This window comes from Danaus plexippus, chromosome Z (genome assembly GCF_018135715.1).
Source record: "Danaus plexippus chromosome Z, MEX_DaPlex, whole genome shotgun sequence".
Classification (NCBI taxonomy): Eukaryota; Metazoa; Arthropoda; class Insecta; order Lepidoptera; family Nymphalidae; genus Danaus; species Danaus plexippus.
Genome location: NC_083559.1, coordinates 10,190,851 through 10,213,253, shown reverse-complemented (window position 1 = coordinate 10,213,253; position 22,403 = coordinate 10,190,851). Strand labels below are relative to the sequence as shown.

Here is a 22,403-nt window from a genome sequence, read left to right as displayed (position 1 = left end):
AGTTGAGTTTTCCGCAAACGCCATTTGCATTAAAACAGATATAACAATTATTATAGAAATGATTTCATTACGAGCGTTTTTTTTTGTTGCCTCTATTAAAATGTAAATGAACAATTGCGAATTATGCTTTCGTAAACTGGGTGTTCGTGGTTATTATCGACAGTTTATGTTAATGTGTTCATCAAAAATGTCAGAACTGACATAGTTATGACGTATTATGTCAGAAGGAAGAGACGCGCCGTGTATTATATCAGAGTTTTGTTGAAGACAACGTCATCGGAGACATTTCAAAACACTTTATTAGTTTGGTATTTTAGAAAGGGAAACAACTAGCGGATTGCTAATTTATAACGCAAATTTCATATCAATATGTGTTTATATTTCTGAATGGGTGATGCAACCGAAAAAGTTAACATTTAAATCCGGTTTATCTTTACTTAAAATAAATTATGAGCGACCTTGACGAGCGTCGGAGGCAAGGACCGACCTGTCTCAGGTGGCTCTTCGTGTAACTGTTACGCGCAAAACTATTACACACCTCAACACTAAATATCTGTTTCTGATCGTGCTTTTACGAATATGGTTTCCAAATAAAATCATGTACATTGTAAACACTATGACTCAGAAATTTTATATCGGGAGAAATTGTTAAGCCATCCCCGATGTTTTGAGGCGCAATAGATTTTCATATATAGATAATTTTGAAGAATATTATATTGAACTATGAAAATATTAATCAAAGTATAAAAATGATTTAGAAAAGAATATATGTATATAAAAAAAAACATACAATAATATATCAATATAATAATCATCAACTGCAGAACCTCTAATATAAATTTACACTTATAAAAATAAAATACAAAATCACCTTTCACTAAGTTGGTTAATTATAAAACAATATGGAACTTATTACTTTTCTTATCTAGTAACGAAAACGGTAACGAAAACCAGATGTATTGTTACTCTAACGAATTGTGAAGGTTAGAGATAGGTTTATTTCATCCAGACAAAAAAGAACGATTTCCGAGGGCAACGGAAAAATCCATTCATGCGGGCTAGGCTGCGAGCTTGTTGACTCCTTGTGCAACGTTATAGTTGCCTAATATCATTGGGAAAATTACATGTACTTGTAATTAAATATTGTACCCCTCGTTACCGTTCAGTTCTTCCGCGTAATATGTGTCTATCATAAGGTATTTAATAGCTTATTTATATGTTCACCGTATATAATATAACTCACTTAAGCCCACTGAGAACACAACATGTATTTAATATAAAGAATATATATATATATATATATATATATTCGGATAAAAATCATTCATATGATAAACAAAACTAGTATCAATAAATCAAAATTTCATTTAGCAGAACAATATAGTTACAACCATTCATTTTCATTTGCACAATAAAGCAAGTATTAAACTTAGCATTCCATAAATTTTAAGTTTTGCACAATAATTCAATATCTTAGTATGTATCTTTTAAATAACGTCATTTGGATGTAAAATGTCATGTTAAAAATAATACACATACATATGTATATATATAAATATATATAACAATGGATATTGATGTGGGTTTATTATCAACACTTGTCTGACGGTTAAATAATCTCGTCGTCACTCATTTTAATACTACATAATATTATTTATGATTTATTTTAATGAATTTTGTTGTTTTTGTGTTAGATGTAATGAATTTTATGTTGTAAACATCACATTACTGCCGAATAGAGACTAGCTATTAGGGAATGTAACTCGGTCGGCCTTGTAGTTAAAGCTAGCTGGTGGTTTATTATTTAAAACGCTCGTGTAGGCTCACTGTTTTGTAATTTCAATACATTTAATATTCATAACAAATGCTATTTGCTATGATCCGTTCACACGGAACAGTCCTTGACAAAGACACTGGTTTAAACACTGCTGGTAATATGGAATTCAGTGAGGTGATCGGTATAAAAAAAATATTAAGCACGAACAATTAGCTTATAAGTCATTTATGTCTGTACATAAATATTTCTTGAATGTTTTCTATTTCTTCGACGTAATTCGCAGTAATCATAAACATGTGAACTTTCAAACAAAACCGGTGGTCATTCAACAGAAAACCTAAAAAATTTAAACCGGATTTTTATATTATATATTCTAATTGGTTTCGTAAATATGTATACAGAATGGCGAATTTATAAAATATTATTATTTCATATATTCATTAATGCCCCACTCATGTTTTGGCGCAGATTCTTTCTCGTAAATAATAAAATTTGTCCGTGCGTACTTTCAATTATGAATTACAATAAGCTATACATTCCAATTTATCCAGGAAATGAACTACAAGAGATGTTATACAATTTATGCAACAAAAATCTCATTTTTCTCAAACAAGATACAGAAAAGAACGAATTACAAAGAAATTTCATGTGCTTTACATTTATAACAAAACTTGTTAAGCCGTTTTCTGAACAAAAACTGTCAATATATGAAATAATAGAAAATATACTTCAAGCCTGGCACTTTTTGTACTGTAACTTCAGACAAATCATTTATACCTTTGCTTTTATTGAGATTATAATTTCGTTCCAATTTAATATGCAAAATAACATGACTAAAGAATGAGGAAAATAACGATCTATAGAGAGGACGATGGCTTCTAGTGTTCCGTAACTTTATTAATAAAAATACACAATATAACATTATAATTACTATAATATTTAAATTACATCATAATAAGGAAAATATATTCTTTTTCCTCCACTTTATTACTAAATGGTAATTAAAATGAAAATTTATATTAAAATAAATTTATTTCGAGAACCTGCCGAATCCTAAAACAACACGTCATTAGAGTCGGTCGATAAATTAATGATGTAAATAAAAAGATTCCTCGGCACTGACTTGACACGGGTTGTACGAACAGACGATAAATTAATATAAATATATTAGCTAATGAGGTTACAAAATCGTCATTTGTTACAATTTATTTAAGCTATGCGATTGATGGTGGGCATTGCGAATGTATGTACAGTGCATATGCACAGCGAAGCTAGCCGTAGCGTATCGTAGCTGATTACTGGGTCTGTTGTAGCCGTCCTGGCCCCCTGCCCCCGACCCGCCCCGGACTGCGGGGACGCCCACACTGCTACGACTGCGGACACGTAGTACGTATTGTTTTTAAACATTTTGTAGACTCCGTCAAATTGGTGACTTATTTTGATAAAAAATATGTAGTTTATTTACTTTTTGACTTCTCTTTCTGTATGGATCTTTTCTAGGAAGTCAGTAAACGATACGCTCGTATCTTTTGTTTTAGTTTTAATGGTATCGAATTTTGAAAATTTATCTTGTAGTTGCATTATTGATCTTAACTAGATGTACGTAACAGAATTCATTATTGTATTGATCGTTATATATTATAAGAGTAAAATAATGTAATTTAAATTTATCCCCCATTAAGATAACATAGTTTTTAGTTTTAAAAAAATGTATATATGTAGATTTTTTAGATAGATTGTATTAAATGTCTCGACAATCTTGATGATCTATTCGATAAGATAAATCATATCTTTGTTTCGTGTAATATCTCTTAAATGGGTGCTAAACCTTTGGTTTCTTTAGATAATTTATTAATAATGGTTGATAAATTATCTAAATAATGCGAAACAAGAAGTATCCCGCATAAAAGTAAAGACAATGAGAATCAAAGAGATAACCTTTTAACAGTTTAAAGTCATGACGTCGCAGTCTACAGTCTATGCGTCCTACTCAATATAGAAAATGTATCAAAAAGTATAAGACCATGATGGACAAATATTTTTACTAATGATTGCTCATAAAGGACAACTTTCTTAAGATTTGTTTACGTCATGTACCAACAAAATCATTAGAAGTCCACTTTAAGACTTACGTATGGTATAAACCACATAAGATATTTAATCAAGAATCCGCTTTTTCATTCTATTTTTTTCTGTCCGAAAAAAACTACTATTTACCAAAATTTATGGATTCCACGTCACGGTTACGCTTTAATATATTTCTTGCATCCAAATTCTCAAAACACTTCAAATTTGTTGTAACTCACAAAAAAAACAAACAATGAGATCTTGTGACGTCCGTGGTTTTTTCGTCTCAACTAATTAAACGGATTAAATAAGGTTTTGTGAAATTCTATTGATTTGAATTTGTAATGTTATACTACATTTCAGTATGCATACAATTACACATATTGCTGGTTTGCCAGAAGCCATAGCGTTTACTAGCCTTATCAATAAAATATTGTAAAATGCAAACAGACGATCAACTATCATGCGAGCAATTCAATCACATAATAACCACAGAAAATAGTTTCCTTCATATAAAACAATCGATTACAATCAGCTTTTACTTCAATTTCTTAACGATAAAATTACTTAACGATAGGGAAAAAGATTCATTCATAAATATGCAATGAAATTCAAAAGAATTAACTCCCAAGTTTGTTGAAATGTATTTATATACATTAATTTGCATATAGGTAATTATAATGACATTAGCACACAATGTTGATAATATTCTAATACAATAAAACACATAACTGTAACTGAGTGCAAATTAGTGATAAAGACGGTCTTATCACACCGACATTAAACTGAATTAGCGAACGATCGCGAATTATTTCAGAATGTGTGTAATTTAAATAATAAATAGCACGATAAAAAAACAGGCATTTGTATATAAAACTACATAGTAAGTACATACTACATAGTAAGCAGCAAATATATATTTAAATCTAAGTAAACATTTTAAAGTATCCTTATTTTTATAATGCTTAAAAGTTATCGCGTTATTAATATCTGTCTGTTGTGAGACAACGTATTTAGCACTCGCGTGATCGGAGCTCTGCGGAAATTACCACAATTAAAAAAACAATGGCCCCACGGCTTCGGCCAATTATTAGATAGATTGACCATGATTTTACCGCAAACGGAGTTTTTAATAATTTGATATTTTTATAATCACTACAGATTATTACTGTAAAATCTAGCTTTTTCAATTTTTTTTTGTGACATCTGTTATTAAATACATCTTTTACGTTATCATTTTCAAACAAACCAACATTTATTTTTAGTTTTATTTCATCTGACATGGAAGTGGAATGGAAAATAATTTTGTCTCTATTAAAGTATGTATCAAGAAAACATATCTTCTTAATGTATAAAATATAAGAGCTTATTTTATATCATTATAAAATAAGTAATATAAACGTACAAAGCGGTAGGATGAAATAGATAAACACAGCATTATGGAGAATCATGCAAGCGAATAAAAAGCGTTTCCGTTGTTATATTCACTTAAACGTTTTACAATAAAATAAATGTTGTAAGTAACGTCAATGTAGGCGGAGATAAAAACCAACTCGTTTAAAACAATTCAAAACAACACAGATAAGATGCCCAGATCGCCTATCAACTATCTCAAGTAAAAACTACAACATGACAGCACTTACTGTTACATATTCATTTAATGTAACGTTTTGTATACTTATGTTATTTTTATAATTTAAGAAAATGACGAATAATCTACGGAGGAACAACAATAATAATTCTGATAAAAATAAAGTTTATTTGCTGATATGGAGAAAGTAATAAAAAAATATCTATAAAACTTTACTTATAGGTAAGTGTCCTATAATATCTGTTCCGTACCAAGAAATCGCCAAACCCATATAGTAACTCTAATATCCGATACTACTGTAATAATTTTGATTTAAAATCACCAAAACTATTTTCTCTCACAAACGAACATCATTGGTAGGGCTACTTAATATGTACTGTATGTTACAGACAGGAGTCATCCTATCACCCACAGCCAGTTCAGCTTTTACATATTTAGTATGATAATCGCCGTGTACAAAATACATTAACAACGCAAAACGCATTTTGATCATGCAAATTCTATTAAGACTAAAAGTGAAAATGTATGCGATTATTGAACGTACGCGTTCACAATGCTAATATGCACACACACACGAAATAAAGAACAGTCGCCGAGATGTTTAAATAATCTTATATCTGCAGTAATTAAACACGAAGAATTAAATGTTATCCAAAACATCCTGCTTATAAAATTTTTAATTAAAAAACAAAACAGTAAAAAATTTAAAATGAAGAAAAAAAAATAGTTACGTTACAATAGCTGGTTCTTGAACCCGCAGTAACTGAAATTCAACAAAATAAACCAGTTCAATATTATGTCGTGTATGTGTGCGTGTATATTTGTATGTGTGCGAACTAGCCTAAGGCACTAGATACAATGGATGTTCATTAATGCTCGTACGTCATCTCGACGTCAGAGCACATCAAAACTTAATAATTGGTAACAGATGAATAAACTTTGTCGCTAACAAATGGACATATTGCACCTGATACTGAATGGAAACCTTGATTATATTAATTAATTAACAATAGGAAATAAAACTTTACATAAAAAATTACATATATTTTTAATATAATTTATCGAAAAAAAATAATTATTTTCATATCTGTATCTTGAAATTTCGGAATATTGGTAAAATACAATTGTTTAAAGCCACAGATAATATATTCCTAGCGATTCGTTCTTGTCACTGAGACATTTTTTACAAAAAAAAACTAAAAATACATTTTCCGTTATTTTATAAATTGTTAGTATGAGACTGCTGTCTGATGTCTACACTGGGTATAAAGTATATTTAAAATCGTAAATTACTAAGCATCAATCACCATTCAGATTCGCAACGCGTACAACTTGAAAGGAAATTTCAAAGTCAACGCGGTATCACGACACCATAAAAATTCAATTGAATACATTTACTAGTAATGTTAATCAATGTAATTGAAACAGCATTAATTGGTACATAACGGTAAAAGTGAAACGATATATCATTTTTATCCTTTGTAATGCAAAAACATATATTTTTTTGTCTTGTAATAAAACAACACAAAAACTTTTATAAATCAATCAATTATTGTCCATGTGGTACAGTCGGACTTTTGTAGGCCAGAATGGAAAGTAATCCTCATACTTACAGACTCCGATAAAAAAAAACTGGCCCAAAAATACTGTATTTCGCCCCACTAAATAAACATTCTTCTTAACTGCGTTCAGTGTAGTGATATCTCAAAAGCCTTAATCTGTCAAACACCAACAGGTTGTTTATTAAAGAAGCTCCTAAAAAATGTTATAAGACATTATCATTTAATTATTCAAATTTTTTAATATGATCAATCTATAATATGAATTAAATATGATGAATTAAATTATTTTTAATTTATAAAGGCGATAGTTTCATTTTTGAATCAACTGATGAAGTCGAACGCTTTCGTGGACGGCGCTGGGGTCTACTTTCACTAAATGATTCTAGCGTAAGAAACGGTTCTTATATCGTTGCAAATCATTTACCTGTCCCTGTGAGATTAGGAATCACATTATTTAATGTATCATAAGGCTATTCAACTTTATCCACGACATTTTTTGTCTTATCCAGACTTTATATCATATAGCCTACTGTACATGTTCTTCCCAGGCCATAGACGGTTTATTTCAATAGCGTTTGAGAGAGCAACATCATTTATAAGATTTATTTATAACAGAGCAACTATTCTATTTTTACATTACTTTCTTGCGCGTAAAGTCACTGCACCAGAACAAGTCAATCTAGTTTCCTTCAAGCTGCTTCGCTTGAAATTTACTTTTATTTATAAAGTTGACTGTGTGTCTCCGTCCAACGGATTGATCGCGAATATCTATACTTAAAATCATGTTTGTAATATTAAACAATATATATTTTTAAAAAAATGCAATCAAAACATCAATGTATATTGTAAGATAATAGAATTTTCGGCTTTATATCAATAAAATGACTTAAGTTTTAAACTTTATCACATAGTTACCAATCAAACTACAATCAAAAATATGGAGACACTGTCACAAAGAACCTATTAGGTTCTTAAAAATTGAAATGATAGGAGAATTTTTAACAATTTATTGCAGTCTCTTAGTAAAGGTACTTCATTTTATAATATTTTTATTATTTTTAGTTCCATAATAATTTATGGCAACAATTTGGTTCCCATTCATAATGAATAACAATTCCACGGAAACAAATAGCCAACATTTGTGTTTCATCATGAGTGTGAAATATTCAATTTATTAAAATTCCTACATATAAAGTGTGAAATAAAAATTAAGCATTAAAAATTCGAGAAGATTCGATCCGCTGGAATGAAAAATTCTTGTAATTATCATTAAATAATTTGTTGTGTTTCTCGAACAATGATCTCGGTTATTTAGTATAATCTGTCATCACTTATGTCTCTAAATTAAAGTATAAAAAAATAATACCGTTAATATAAAAACTTACGATTACATTATTTTATTTATTCGGTAAATACTATAAAGAATTAAAATAACCAATTATTAATATTAATCACATTTTTTATATATATTTTTCTGTATTTATTTTCTTGTATATAAACTTATAGAGGTAATGGCCTTCATTTACACATTATATTACATTTTATTAATGAATTGTCTATAAACAGTACGAGAATTAAGTTACAATTACTTTTAAGTTCATATCCAACAAGTATGTCTGTTATTTGTTAAACAATTATTTATATAAAAAATAAGGTACCCCTGAAGTTATTCTTGGAAAAATTGGAATAGTCCATAAGTACGAAAGCATATATGTTAGCACATGTGTCGACTGAATCATCGCGATGCTGTTGCTGTGTCAACAAACTTTAGTCGTTTATATTAACACGGTAGGTTTTATGAATTTATTTCTATCCTCTACAAAATACTAGAAATTATACTTTTCAATTACTCATAAAGGTGAAACAATAGCAGAACTTAGCTAAATTATAGTTAAGTGAAGGCAATATTTCATTGGTTACTTATTTTAAATTGGCATTCATATTGGATGTATAATGACGATTGGGACGTATTATAAGTTTTTAATTACAGTCAATAAATCTCAAAATCCCAATGCAGATGTATAAGTGTTTACTTTTATACACACACACATATATAATGTCTATTAAGTCTATGAATGATTCATTAAATAATTTATTGCATTCATTCAATGTACGCATACAGTTCGAGACTAAAATATTTATAAAGTACTGTTCACACGTCACGACAGACTTATCAAGTACCAAATCCATTAGGATTGATTTAACAGTCAAGTCTACTTAAGCTCAAGGTTACTTGAATATGCTTAAACGTAGGCTTTAGGTTAGTTAGCTTTAATTCCCAGTTGGTGTTTAATAGCCGTGGGTTCCAATGTAGTTGTTGATTGATCTTAAAATAAAAGCGGGAGCAACGACTCTGTACCGCTTCCATCTCGATCAGCATCAGATTTATGTGGTTGTAACCAGCTGAAGCCGCCGGATTAATTGGCGTTGTGAGTTAACAATGTGGCGTGATGATATATTATGGAATTGTGCCGTATCAGCTAATGCAGGCGATTCATAACACGCGAAAGCTTTAACATTCCAGTATTGCATTGATATATTTTTCCGAATGAAATGGATTTCAGGTTTCTGTCGAGAATAATTATGTATTATATGACGTATATTGTAATATAAAACTACTCAATGTATACGTCAAACAGGTGGATATGAACCCGGAATTAGAAATAATAAGTGAAGTGTTTCAACGCACGTGACATATAGCTCTGTTTTTATCTTATAAAAAATGCATTCCATAGTCTCTTCCTCGTCCGAACGAGTTCTAAAGAACGACTGGTACTGGACTATTTCACGCGATGGAATTATAAAGTTCTTCGAATCATTACTTTTCATTGACAGTTATAATAGCCGCTTAAAATATTTAAACTTTTATCAATGTCTTATATCGTTTAGATTTTTTATAGCCTGTAATATTCTAAATGCTGTTACAAAAAACTTTTTTTTTGCAATTCTCTGTAGACTGGTTATATTTCAACCGCGGACCGGTTTTTTATACGTTGATATGCAGATTCTGAATACTCCATCTCAATCAACATAACAGACCATGTTAAAATCAAATACTTAATACTGTTTTATAAATAACGCGATAGAGTTTCAGGTTTTACCGTCTAATATATGGGTATAGAAAATTTATATGTATGTCTCGTTTAGATACAAAGCTGTTACCTAAATCAATTGTTCTCATTCTGTTTATAAACCGTTATTAATTTATTGTAAAGCTGAATTATTATGACGTTCATAACAAGAAATAAGCATTTACACGGCGAAGGTTAAAAAACTTTATAGTAACAGTAGCAGTTAAAAAGTTGTTTCCATAAGATATATTTATATTAAATTAAAATAATATTATACCGAGAAGCCAATATCTGTGTATGATGTCAAAAAAGATTGTGGTTTCTCAATTACACCTTATACTTTATACGTATGGTGGGAATAATATCTTCGCTTATCAATTGCTTCACTTGTTTTTACCGTCTATTTGATCTCAAATAATGTTTAACCATTGATGAAATAGTTATACATGAATAACAACGACCTTCTCAACTTTTATTTTTCAAATCCTGACACATTTCGATTAATATTTTCATGTTTAATTTGATGAGTATACCAGTGAATATAAGAAATGTACTCATGTACACTATAACAATTATAATAATAATTTATTATGGAATTCACGTTAATTTAATGAATTTAAAATGATATTAATTGTATATTTCGTGATAAAATAAGTGATATAAATTTAAATATCCAATGAACTTTATAAATAATTCTTTACTAAAGCAATAAATAAAAATACTTAAAAAAAACTACATACAGTTTTTATTGACTCACAATTTACGAAAGTTGAGGATGTTTCCTCCAATACAAATTACCTTAAAAGGAATTTAAGTAAACAAACATTGATTAGTTGCACTTAGAGTAGGACTTATTTCTACAAGAACCTATTAGTGATATTAGTGAAATTAGTATCCAAACATCGAAAACTTGTATTTTTTTTTTTCAAACGTAAATATTAACAATACTAAGATGTCAGAAGATTTAAAATTCTGGATGAAATAGCGTGTTGGTGTTGACTATGGGGCTAATACTTATAAACAATATTTAGTATTTACTATTTTATTATTAAATTAACACAATTTATGTAACTAAATGAGGACTGTATCGAAGTTTGAGCTCTCTTAATGTTTACGTGTTGATAAGGGTTGTCAACATCGTTATGCGTTCATCAAACGAAGTACATGATTAACATAATAGTAAAAAAAATTAGTTATGAAGGACAGTTAGGATTAGGAGCACTATAAAGGTGGGTGGTATTTGACTCCACAGGTGGTCTCATAACCATCATTTACATCTGTATAGGTATATCACAAATTACACTCGCCTATTGTTCGCCCATTGTTTGTTGACCTTGATGAGCGTACATCGTCTTTATTTCCGGAATAAAATAAAATTTGTACCCATTATCCATTATAAATTACTAGTTTCAACCCTTTATTAAATGCCTATTCAATGTTATGGTGGGTTAAATAGAGTGACAAATATTGTTAGTCTCTTACATAAGACGTACGTATCTAATACGAGTTTGTTAGTGACTAGACATTCATGTTGTGACAAATTTGATCTTAGATTTAAATTGTGAATGATTTGAAACACAATGATTATTTGGAAACGCTGATTATTATGTAACATTACAAGTGATACAGTATGTATTATATACTAAGAATATAGATGTAAAATATACTCCTGAATAGGAAGGTACATATGTACTTAAGTTATATAATTATATGTACATAGAAAGTGGTCTAATACACAATCTAATTTTGTAGATAAAAACCTTATCTTATTGTGTGTTTGGGTAAACCATGCTAATACATTCAATCAACTACAGTGGAATTATAAAATTATTCCTCTTGTAATGTAAATAATCAGTAGTAATAAGATAATCCTGAATGTATATCTTTTCATATTACATTGTGATGTCACTTCGGCGTTGGTTAAGTGAACACTGAATAACAGTAGAACATTTTTATTACCTTATTCTAAAATATTCGTTGACGTTTTACGGATATAAGAATAATTTATATTAATCAATTATGTTATCGTCATAATTTTTACAAGTTTATTACCATCTATATGTTTTATGAAAATAATGGTTCTGTGCGGAATACTTATTGCGCACTACGTCCATTTTATCGTCGACAAAATTCTCCATCGGAGCAATTAATACGATTAACCATGGAACGTTTTTGCAAGACGTTTACTCTAATCGATAACTCGCATCCCCTGAGACGCCATACGTTGCGTACAGAAGAAGCTATTGCTACTGGAGAGCGTAGTATTGAGGAAGACTCTAATAAGTCCATCCACCATCGAGCATAGGAATTGGGTCTGTGTCCATCCATTTTATGGAAGATTTTGGTTTGCGTGCTTACAAAATCCAAGTCGTGCAAGAATTGTAGCCAAACGATCATCAAGTGAAACGTAGTTTTGTCGAATGAGCCCAAAACGAGTTTGCCGGTGTTCCCGTTTTTCATAAGCGAATTTTGTTTAACGATGGTTCTGGCACTTCTGGTTGAAAGGCTACGTCAACAAACAAAACTGCCGCATTTAGAGTGAAGCTAATTCTCAAGTGTATGTCGAAACATCGTTGCGTCCAGAAAGACGGACTGTTTGGTGCGCTTTATAGGCTGGTAGAATCATTGGTTCTTACTTCTTCAAAAACGATGATGGCCAAAACGTCTCAGTCAATGGTGAGTGGTATAGAGCCATGATTACTTACTTTTTCATTCCTGAATTGAACAATCATGATGCCCAAGAGCTGTGGTTCCAACAAGACGGCGTAACATGTTACACAGCTCGTGCCACAATCGATTTATTCAAAGACACGTTTGGTAATCGCCTAATTTCAAGTTTTGGACCTATGAATTGGCCTCCAAGATCTTGTGATTTAACACCACTAGACTAGTTTCTGTGGGGTTATGTTAAGTCATTGGCCTAAACGAATAAGCCACAAACGCTTGACCATTTGGAAGATAACATTCGCCGTGTTATTGTCGATATACTGTCAAATATATATATACTGTAAAATACGTTGAAAAAAGTTTTTGGAAATTGGACGTCCAGATTGGAATACATCCGAGAGAACCGTGGCAGTCATATTTAAAATGTAATGCCACAATATTATCTGTCGAATAAAAAAAAAGTCATGTCAATCGAATATTCCATGGTTGTTTTATTGCAATTTAAAATTCTATACCTCTAAAAAAATTTATAGTTTAGCAACCTTGTTTTATAATCTTTACCAAAAATTATAAGATGTCATAAAATCAAAAATATCAGAATAGTGGTAACTTGACATTTATTTATTTTTTTTGCGTGTTGACAATAACGTCTTTAACCTTACTATTTAAATATATACGCGTTTCGTTTAATATTTAAGGTGTGTTCGTTGTTATAAGCTTTTTTTTTGTATAACCAATATTTTTTGTGTCCTGAAAGAAAAATTAAATTAATTATGATAGATAATAGTTATAATCAGAAGAATATATATAGTTACTTTTAAATGTCGAAAAATGAGTATTGTTTATGTAAAAAAAAATACAGTTATATTAGAATTAGAAAACAAAATAGTCTTTAATATAGAAAATATAATGGTTTTTAATACGATGTATTTGATACGGAATAAAAATTTATTCAAATTAACATTGATCGGTTTCAGTTTTCATATAACACTATTATGTTTAATAAACTTTCCTTGGCTAAAAGTCAAAAATTAGCTTTTAAAAATTGCATTAGCTTTCTTACCTATTTTGATAATTTAAGGTGTTATATATAACACCTAAAATTTTATATATATATGTGTAATATTTTGGATTTTTTCTTTGTCCTTTTGATTTTTTGTTCCATGACAAACTTCTAGAAGACTTTTCAGTTCATTTGTTAATTTTTACGGATTTGCAACACTATTAAAAGCAATTTATAAATTCAATGCAACCGCAGAACCTTTAATTGCTAATTTACGTTAATTGAATTTTTGCAAAGTTAATTTGTAGATTTTTTGTTCTATCGTAACTATTACGATTATTCAATGGACATCCTAAGCATTAATTCTGTAAATATATAATATGTACAAATGGATAAATTAGTAGAACATATCAAATACCTAACATTACGCACAATTTGCCGCAAATATTTTTTTGCAGCCAATTAAGTATGACCTCCAAAGGCTTATAAAGTGCCTGTGATGCCAGCTCAGGAAGTGACGAAAGTCATCCATGATACCGTGGGAATTTTTTTAAATAACCAGTGTGTTTGTTTTTGTTACGCTTAGTAAAAAATATATAGCAAATTATTCGCTTGTATATAATATGACTATAATACAAATTAATATGAGATTTTATAATATGTATTGCTCCTCCTAGATATTTGTGAAAATATGAAGCCTCCATGAATTTGAGTTCTTATTTTCTCATACGATCTCATGACCGTTCAATCATCGTCTGTGTTCCGCAGTGACAGTATCATATTGTCGAATTTAAAAACAAAAGTCCATCTAACAATATTTTCTCAGGAATATCATTGTTACTGTCCCTTTGTTACTTGTTTGTTATTAAAATGTTATCGGCAAAGATGTCAACACATCATCACGTATAAACTCCAGTTGACCAATAGAACATTAACCGGCAGGTTTGGTTTTGAACCTTTATTGAATATAGAGTGGTGTCGACACTCTTGTTTACTTCGCTCCATATCGGTAAAACATTTGAGAATAATAATAAGACACATACATAGAATTTTACTATGTTATTGGAGATAATACAATGATTATTGGTTTTTATAACATGTTAATAATATTAAACATATCTTTTATATAATATAAAACTTATACTATTCAACGTGTCAAGTCATTTTTTGGTTTGATTTTGATCGGTGGCTGTTAAGTCTTTTGTGATAATGTATTAACGAAGGAGTATGTAAAACACGACACAATGGTATGATATGTACTCAGCCGAAGTTGTTCATTGTGCCCCTGAATGCGAATCAAATCGGAATTGTTACAGAATCTGCCTCCGTGTTGATCACAACACGCTCTATCATTGTACTGGACACAGGCTCGTGAATGTGATTAGCAAACATATGGCCTCTTCGCTATTGTTACTCACTTCCATGTTCACTCCTAAGACACGCCTTTATTATAATAATATCTAGTTAAACTAATTCTGCTAATATAATTTAAATAATTTATTTTCAACAGGTCAAGAAGAGAACAAGGTATGACTGCAACGCACGGTGGTGGTAGTGAAGACCACCGGCCGGACAGGGATTCCGTGTACACGGTTAAGACCGGCTTCAAAAATGAAGGCTACCAGCATGACCGCGACACAAACGATGATATTGTTAAACCTCCTCCACTTCCCACCGAAGACGACTCCTACGCCTCGGGCAAAGTTAAACTGTCAAGGAACGAAAAATGGAGAATATTAAAAAATGTAGCTGCTGTCAGCTGTGCGTTTATGGTACAGTTTACGGCTTTTCAAGGAACTGCAAATCTTCAGTCGTCTATAAACGCAGCCGACGGCCTTGGCACAGTCTCCTTAAGTTCTATATATGCTGCACTCGTAGTCTCTTGTATATTTGTACCAACGTTTCTCATCAAGAGGTTGACCGTAAAATGGACACTATGCGTTTCCATGCTTTGTTACGCGCCTTATATTGCGGCACAGTTTATCCCTGCGTTCTATACACTCGTGCCTTCCGGAGTGATTCTTGGCTTGGGGGCAGCACCTATGTGGACGTCGAAAGCCACTTATCTCACTCAAGCTGGAAGTGTTTATGCTAAGCTAACAGATCAAGCTGTTGAAGGCATAATTGTAAGATTTTTTGGCTTCTTCTTCTTGGCGTGGCAAACAGCAGAATTATGGGGAAATCTCGTCTCCAGTATGGGTAAGAGTTCTTTTATATGTGTATATTATGACCTTAAACTAGGAATACACAATTGTTTTGTGTTATAGTAAATAGTTCCGTAAAAGTTTTACGTCTTCCGCCTTGATTTTTCTGATTTTATATAATATCATTTCAGCTTTAAGACACTTCAATATAAAGTAAAAAATATAAATAAAAAGTAAAAGTTTGTAATTCATAATTATATTAGAAATCTAAATAATATAACATCTAATCCACCATTCACTAGAAACCAATTGGTATAAACAATCTGTCAATTACAGTGTTTTCGTCCGGAGTACACAGTGGAAGCGCAGCAAACGAAAGCTCCAGCAGCACATTGCTGTCATGTGGAGCGAACTTTTGCATGATCGGTGGCGGCCACCACGATAACACCAACTTGCATCGGCCGCCGGATGGTGAGATATACGAGATCAGCGCCATTTACCTCGCCTGTGTTGTGGTGGCAGTCTTGATGGTTGCTCTGCTTGTCGATCCTCTCTCAAGGTACGTCAATAGCAATTTAAATGTTCCCCTCCTCTTTTAAAACTTTTACTGCATTCCGCAGTCGTTGGTGTAGAAATTTATAGGCTTTTGTGAAAATTCTACACACTTAATTAAATGAACTTCTAATAACCACTAGAAAATATAACTAATATTTTTACCATAAAAAGATAACAAACTAGTTTGATGTACAAGTAAAAGCCCGACTCTAAAATCACCCCGTTGGCTCGTATTTTTCGGAAATAAAAAGTCTGAAGCAGGTTCGTTTCAATCAATGAAAGTCTTGGAAGAATAACGATTAAGCATTACTTAAGTCAGCTGTTACAGCTGCAAAAGTTATATCTGCTATTAAATATAATAATTAAACATAGGTGTGTTCTTGACAAATCGTTTGTCAACTGTTGACGTATAGCAAAATGTTCTAAAGACACTAGTTTGTAACAGTTTCTCATAAGTAACAAGAAACACTTTTTTGTAAGTGTTGTTACCCAAATAGTTGAATAATTATTTAACTCATACAGATTTAAGGTATAAAACATAACGATACATTTATTCGACGAAACATTTTTTATTTGTTTTTATCGTCGGTTCTTGGGAAACAACATGTTTTATTTCGAGAATTACATTAATAATATTTCTTAATGATGTATTTTAGCACACAAAATAACATTAAACTTTTGTTTGTGCGAACTACGCCACATAATTTTAATGTGTTATATTAATTGAAAGCAGTTAAAAAACTTTTTTATTTGTTTATGATTATTTTTTTTTTAATATATTTATTCTCACAGGTACGGTGAGAAACAGAGGACCACCGATCCGTCCAAAGAACTAACCGGCATCCAACTTTTGTCTGCAACCGCCTACCAGCTCAAGAAGCCCAATCAACAGCTTCTGATTCCCATTACGCTGTGGATTGGAATGGAACAGGCTTTCATCGGAGCTGATTACACCCAGGTGAGGCAGATAAAACTCAATTTTATTCTCTAGTTTACATACTCATACTTCATAATAACCAAGTAGCAAATGAAGAACTAGGGGATTGTCGTAAATTATGTGCAATTCAGTATCTTTATGTAATTCAAGTTTTTTGTATCAGGCCTATGTATCCTGCGCTCTCGGCATCCGATCCATCGGATACGTGATGATATGCTTCGGGGTGGTCAACGCTTTGTGTTCTCTGCTCTTCGGGTCAGCTATGAAATATATTGGAAGATTCCCCATACTGGTAATGGGGGCAGCCCTTCACCTTGGCCTTATAGTATGGCTGCTTATATGGAGACCGAGCGCTGATAAACCCATGACGTTCTTCGTGATCTCTGGCCTTTGGGGGGTTGGGGATGCTGTGTGGCAAACGCAAGTTAACGGTACGTTAGCTATTTTCCTTTTACAAATTAAAAAATAAAATTTCTAAAATAGATATGGAACTCACTGAATGTCTTTAAAATAATACAGGAAGAAAAAACTTAATTAATGCCAACTTATATCCGTATATTTTAAAGGTAGGGTTTTTTACAAGTGTGTAATCAAATCAATCAAACTTCCAAATTACCAAATAGTTTGAAGACTTTTTTGTAGTCGGTAAACGTTATATTACTATCAAGTGTACTTATGTAAATAAATATATAGGAAATCTTAAGAAGGTCGACACTTTAAAAATATTCATACAAATTTTATTGTTTGTGTAATAACCTGCTTGTTCAAATATATTTTTAATAAAACTTCTTCAACCAATCTTTATGTGGAAGTTATACGGTAGGTGATATGAAACAGTTTAAAGCAACAAAAAAGCAAGCGGTTGTGTAATAAAATATTAGACGACGCTAAAGCGATCAGGTTCTAGGTGCATTAGCCAGGCGGGATATTTTTAGCTGGCGTCTGTTCCCACGAAGACAGAACATAGCCTTTAGTGTTATGAACTATCTATTTTTAGCTGGAGAAAATATAATTCAAGCACAATTTAAATTCTTCTATACTTATAACTTACGAAAAGAAACAAAATTGTTTGCTTACTTTATTATATGTTTTAATGCAGCAATTACTCTTTAGTATCTTTATTTTAAAAATTATTTTAAATATATGTATAATGAACTGTTTTCACCCGCTTGGAATGAACACAGCTTGTTGTTCTAAGTATCACATTAAGACAAAGCAACAATGTTATACAACGTATTGGGTAATCCTTTAGGCATATTCTCGAACATTCATTACTATATTTGTGATGGAAAAAATAAGGCAAATCAATTACGTCATAGCGGCTAATTACTTTGTTTGGTTGACGTCACCGGTTCTTTAGTGGTATGTCATTAAAAAGATTACAATCAAACTTAATTTATCAGTTACTATGTTTTTGTAGAGTATGAGCAAGTGAGCACATCTTTGGCTGCTGTCTTAACGTGAATTAGTTTCGGTTTTCCGTGTAACGCTTGTTAGAAGTAACTCCATGCAACAAAAGAGATCCATACTTTTAGTTAAATAAATTAAGCCAGAAAACTATCTACTTTAGTTCGTTCATTAGAGGAGCACATTGTTTTTTCTAGCATTAATTTAATAACAATTGTATTTTATAGCTTCTAAAGTTATTTTAAGAGATACACGCTAAGTAATGTAACAAAATGATTTTAAGGTTTATTAAAAAATATCTTATAAAAGCTGATACGTCTCCTTGCACTAATACCACATGGCTCATTTAATATGGACCGGCTTTCCGTGTTCCACTCACTTTCGCCTTTTTATTATTTCATAATTACTTGTTTATGTGGATATTTCGATTATTTTCTTTAAAGTGTCGTTTCCATACATATACATCAAATTATAAATTGAGAAGTATGTAACCAAACTCGATACATCTCATACCAATTAGTCTAAAAATACTTACTGTAAGGTAATCTATCCGTAATTATCTAGACAGTTTCACAGCTAAGTCACGCATAGCCTCAGGATCACGTCTCGATCGCTACATACACACAACTTAAAGGTTGCGGTTGTCGAGGAATACGAAAAAAAAAACATTTTGTAGAAAAATTTGTCAAAAACAAACATTTTGAGACATTAACCCATCTTTATTGATAAAAAAAATTGCAAAATAACCTGGAATAAGGTGTCATTCATTCATTGACACCTGGACTAGTACTACACTAAAATTATAAGTTACAAACATATTTAATTAAATCCTACTACACTTGTTAGGAGAGTTCTTTGCTTGTTTTATGAGATGTGTTTGTGTAGTTCTGAACTATGTCATTGTTTCCTAGTTATAATTGCTTCCCACTGTTATTAAGCGACCTTTTTAATTGTCTTATCTGTGATGTAAATTTATAAAATGTAATGTAACTCCCATTTACTAAACAAGTTACTATTAGTACCTTAAAACCACATTAAATTACATTAAGGTTTATATTACAGTTTATTTGATAAGCTGATGAAGAACAATGTATGATTTTCCTTCCATATTGCAAAACATTTTGAACTAACAGACACATGGACAAGTGAAAATATATGATAACATATATTAAACCAAGCTATTGTTTCAAGAATTGCAATAAATCATCCAAAATTTGCAGGTTTATATGGAGTTCTTTTCCGGCGAAACAAGGAAGCTGCCTTCTCAAATTATCGGCTTTGGGAGAGTGCTGGTTTTGTTGTGGCATACGCATATTCAACTCACCTCTGCGCAAGAATGAAGTTATACGTCATGATGGTAGTACTGCTCATCGGAGTTGGTGGATACGTTATTGTGGAAATATTACATATCAGAAAGGTGAGTTATTATAAAGTATTTAAAAAATGAGATATTCAAATATTACGCATTAAAAATTATTAAATCGATTTAAAAATTCATTTTTTTTTCTAGACCCGTCGTCTCAAGGCAATCGCTGAAAATCCAAACGCTGCCGCTGAAGCCGCCAAGCAGCCTCCGGAAGAAGATGACGAGAAGGACGAAATCGACGATGAAATCATCATCACTCATCTCTAAACGATTGGGAGTAGTTGTATTCGATTACAAAACATTGCCATACAATATATTAGGTACAAACCACAACCTATCACTACCAGTTAGTGGCTATGAACACTACAAGTACAAATCATCTCGTCGTATGCCTTCTTTGAGCATCCTGTAAAGAAGGTCTCACTTTCTCGATACATTTCCATTAAATTAGCTCTACGGATATGACTCTTGAATTTTGTTAAACAAGTTGACGAAGCACCTTGGTGCAGTATTCGTACAATGTCCAGAAGCCATCGATGCCGTTATATTATTATACAGATCAAATTTCGCTGTCTTTTTAATATGAATAAATTAATTATCAACATCGGCTTGTGCTGTGAAAGCAATACGATTCAGTACAATGATGATAATTGAGCGGGCAATATTTCTCAATGATTATACGTATATTTATTTAAAAATATAAAAGACTGTTAAGAGTTCTTCATTATATTTCAAAATGTTTATTGGTTTTATTTTATAACGTCGTTATTTTAATTCTATACCTAAAAAACCTCCACTCATTGAAAATTTGCCACTTTGTTGTCATGAAAAACACCTGTGTTAATTTTTACATTCAATCGCAATTAGTCCCTTTGTCTTTCACTATATCTATATTTCATTTACTCAATATGAACACACGTGTGTTGAAATTTCTATAACACTATATTAAATATGAGAATATTGAGAAAAGATCTAAGAAGCTAATGTAATGTGATGTGATTTTCAGAGGGCAAACTGTTTCTAAGTTAAATGAAATTAACCCAAAAACCTTTATTGAATATCACCTTCCCTTAAATTTTTTTTTCGTTAATCAAGCCAGATATTTAATGACGATAAAAATAATTATAACTTAATATTTAACAAATGTATATTTTAATAAACTTAAGTTTGAAAGACAAACAGAATGACAGTCTATGCTGATCTTATAGAAAAATTTAAATAAATATACATACAGTGGTGAATTTGTTATAAAGAATATTTATGAAGCTGTAGTAAATTCACTTATTTAAGGCTTAGATCAAATAAATTAATATTATACGATAAATAATATTAAGAAACATGTTTATATACCCGTCGCTATGTTAGTACTAGAGAATTATTATCGTCTCAATACAACTTAAAATTTCATAAACATTTAAAGTGTCATAACATTGTCTTCACACGATATCAAATGGAAAGGGCAAAACGAGTAGGTCTTAACATAAATTCATTATGAACGCTGGTATCTTACATTATCGTAAGTTATTTATCATAATATAAATGAGGGTGTTACACTAACCAGAGTTATTTGTTTCGTGTTGGTCACGGATGGACAGATGACAAGTCTATATTAGCAATTAGAGAAGCACAGCTTTGATATGTCATAAAAAATTTAAATATTCCAAATATACACCGGAACAGTTGTATACTTATTAAACTTAATATTCAATATGTTTAAAACTTTCATAAGTATATCAAAAGTGTGCTTATCATGTTTTATATTTGATAGCGTAGAAACCACGTGATAACATTATAGGTATAAAAACGTAAGCATATATTTTATTGTAAATTAAATTTTCAGTAGTTTAGATAACTGTAAGAATATTATATCTTAAAAATATTGTTTTTTTTTCAAATAACATTTATTAATTAGATTAGGTTATTATGTTATATTATGAAAATTGTGATGAAAATAAACAGTAAGTTGTTTGGTCTATTATCTTTATTCCTCGAGAAAAAACACTCCTATAAAATAAGGAAACCCTCCTACAGTTTAAACAAAAACACATTTCAAAGTGACCATGTGTGATATTATTCCCACTTTTTCTAACATTTAACTATCTGTACTTATGATAAATCTGTAGAGTTAAATTCTGTACATGAAATATATTTTCAAAATAATAATAAGGGGCTGATTAGTGATCGATACTGATGCCAAAAATTGAATCAGTAAAATTTTTGTCTGTCTGTCTGTATGTTTTTTATGAAAACAAAAAG

General features: G+C 30.9%; 1 protein-coding gene across 2 annotated transcripts in view; it reads left to right on the top strand.

Annotated features, from left to right (window-relative positions):
* The window catches only part of LOC116777287 (UNC93-like protein), a 42,623-nt gene extending 20,503 nt beyond the window's left edge, over positions 1-22,120 (top strand). Inside the window, exons 2-8 of one of the 2 annotated variants that reach the window (XM_032670744.2) lie at positions 3,091-3,163; positions 15,249-15,937; positions 16,219-16,441; positions 17,230-17,395; positions 17,538-17,805; positions 20,002-20,198; positions 20,292-22,120. In XM_032670744.2, the coding sequence (XP_032526635.1) occupies positions 15,268-15,937; positions 16,219-16,441; positions 17,230-17,395; positions 17,538-17,805; positions 20,002-20,198; positions 20,292-20,414 (1,647 nt within the window). In that variant the 5' untranslated portion in view covers positions 3,091-3,163; positions 15,249-15,267 and the 3' untranslated portion in view covers positions 20,415-22,120. The remainder of the gene's footprint in view (positions 1-3,090; positions 3,164-15,248; positions 15,938-16,218; positions 16,442-17,229; positions 17,396-17,537; positions 17,806-20,001; positions 20,199-20,291) is intronic. The other variant, XM_032670745.2, reaches the window with a different exon arrangement.
* The last annotated feature ends 283 nt before the right edge of the window (positions 22,121-22,403 follow it).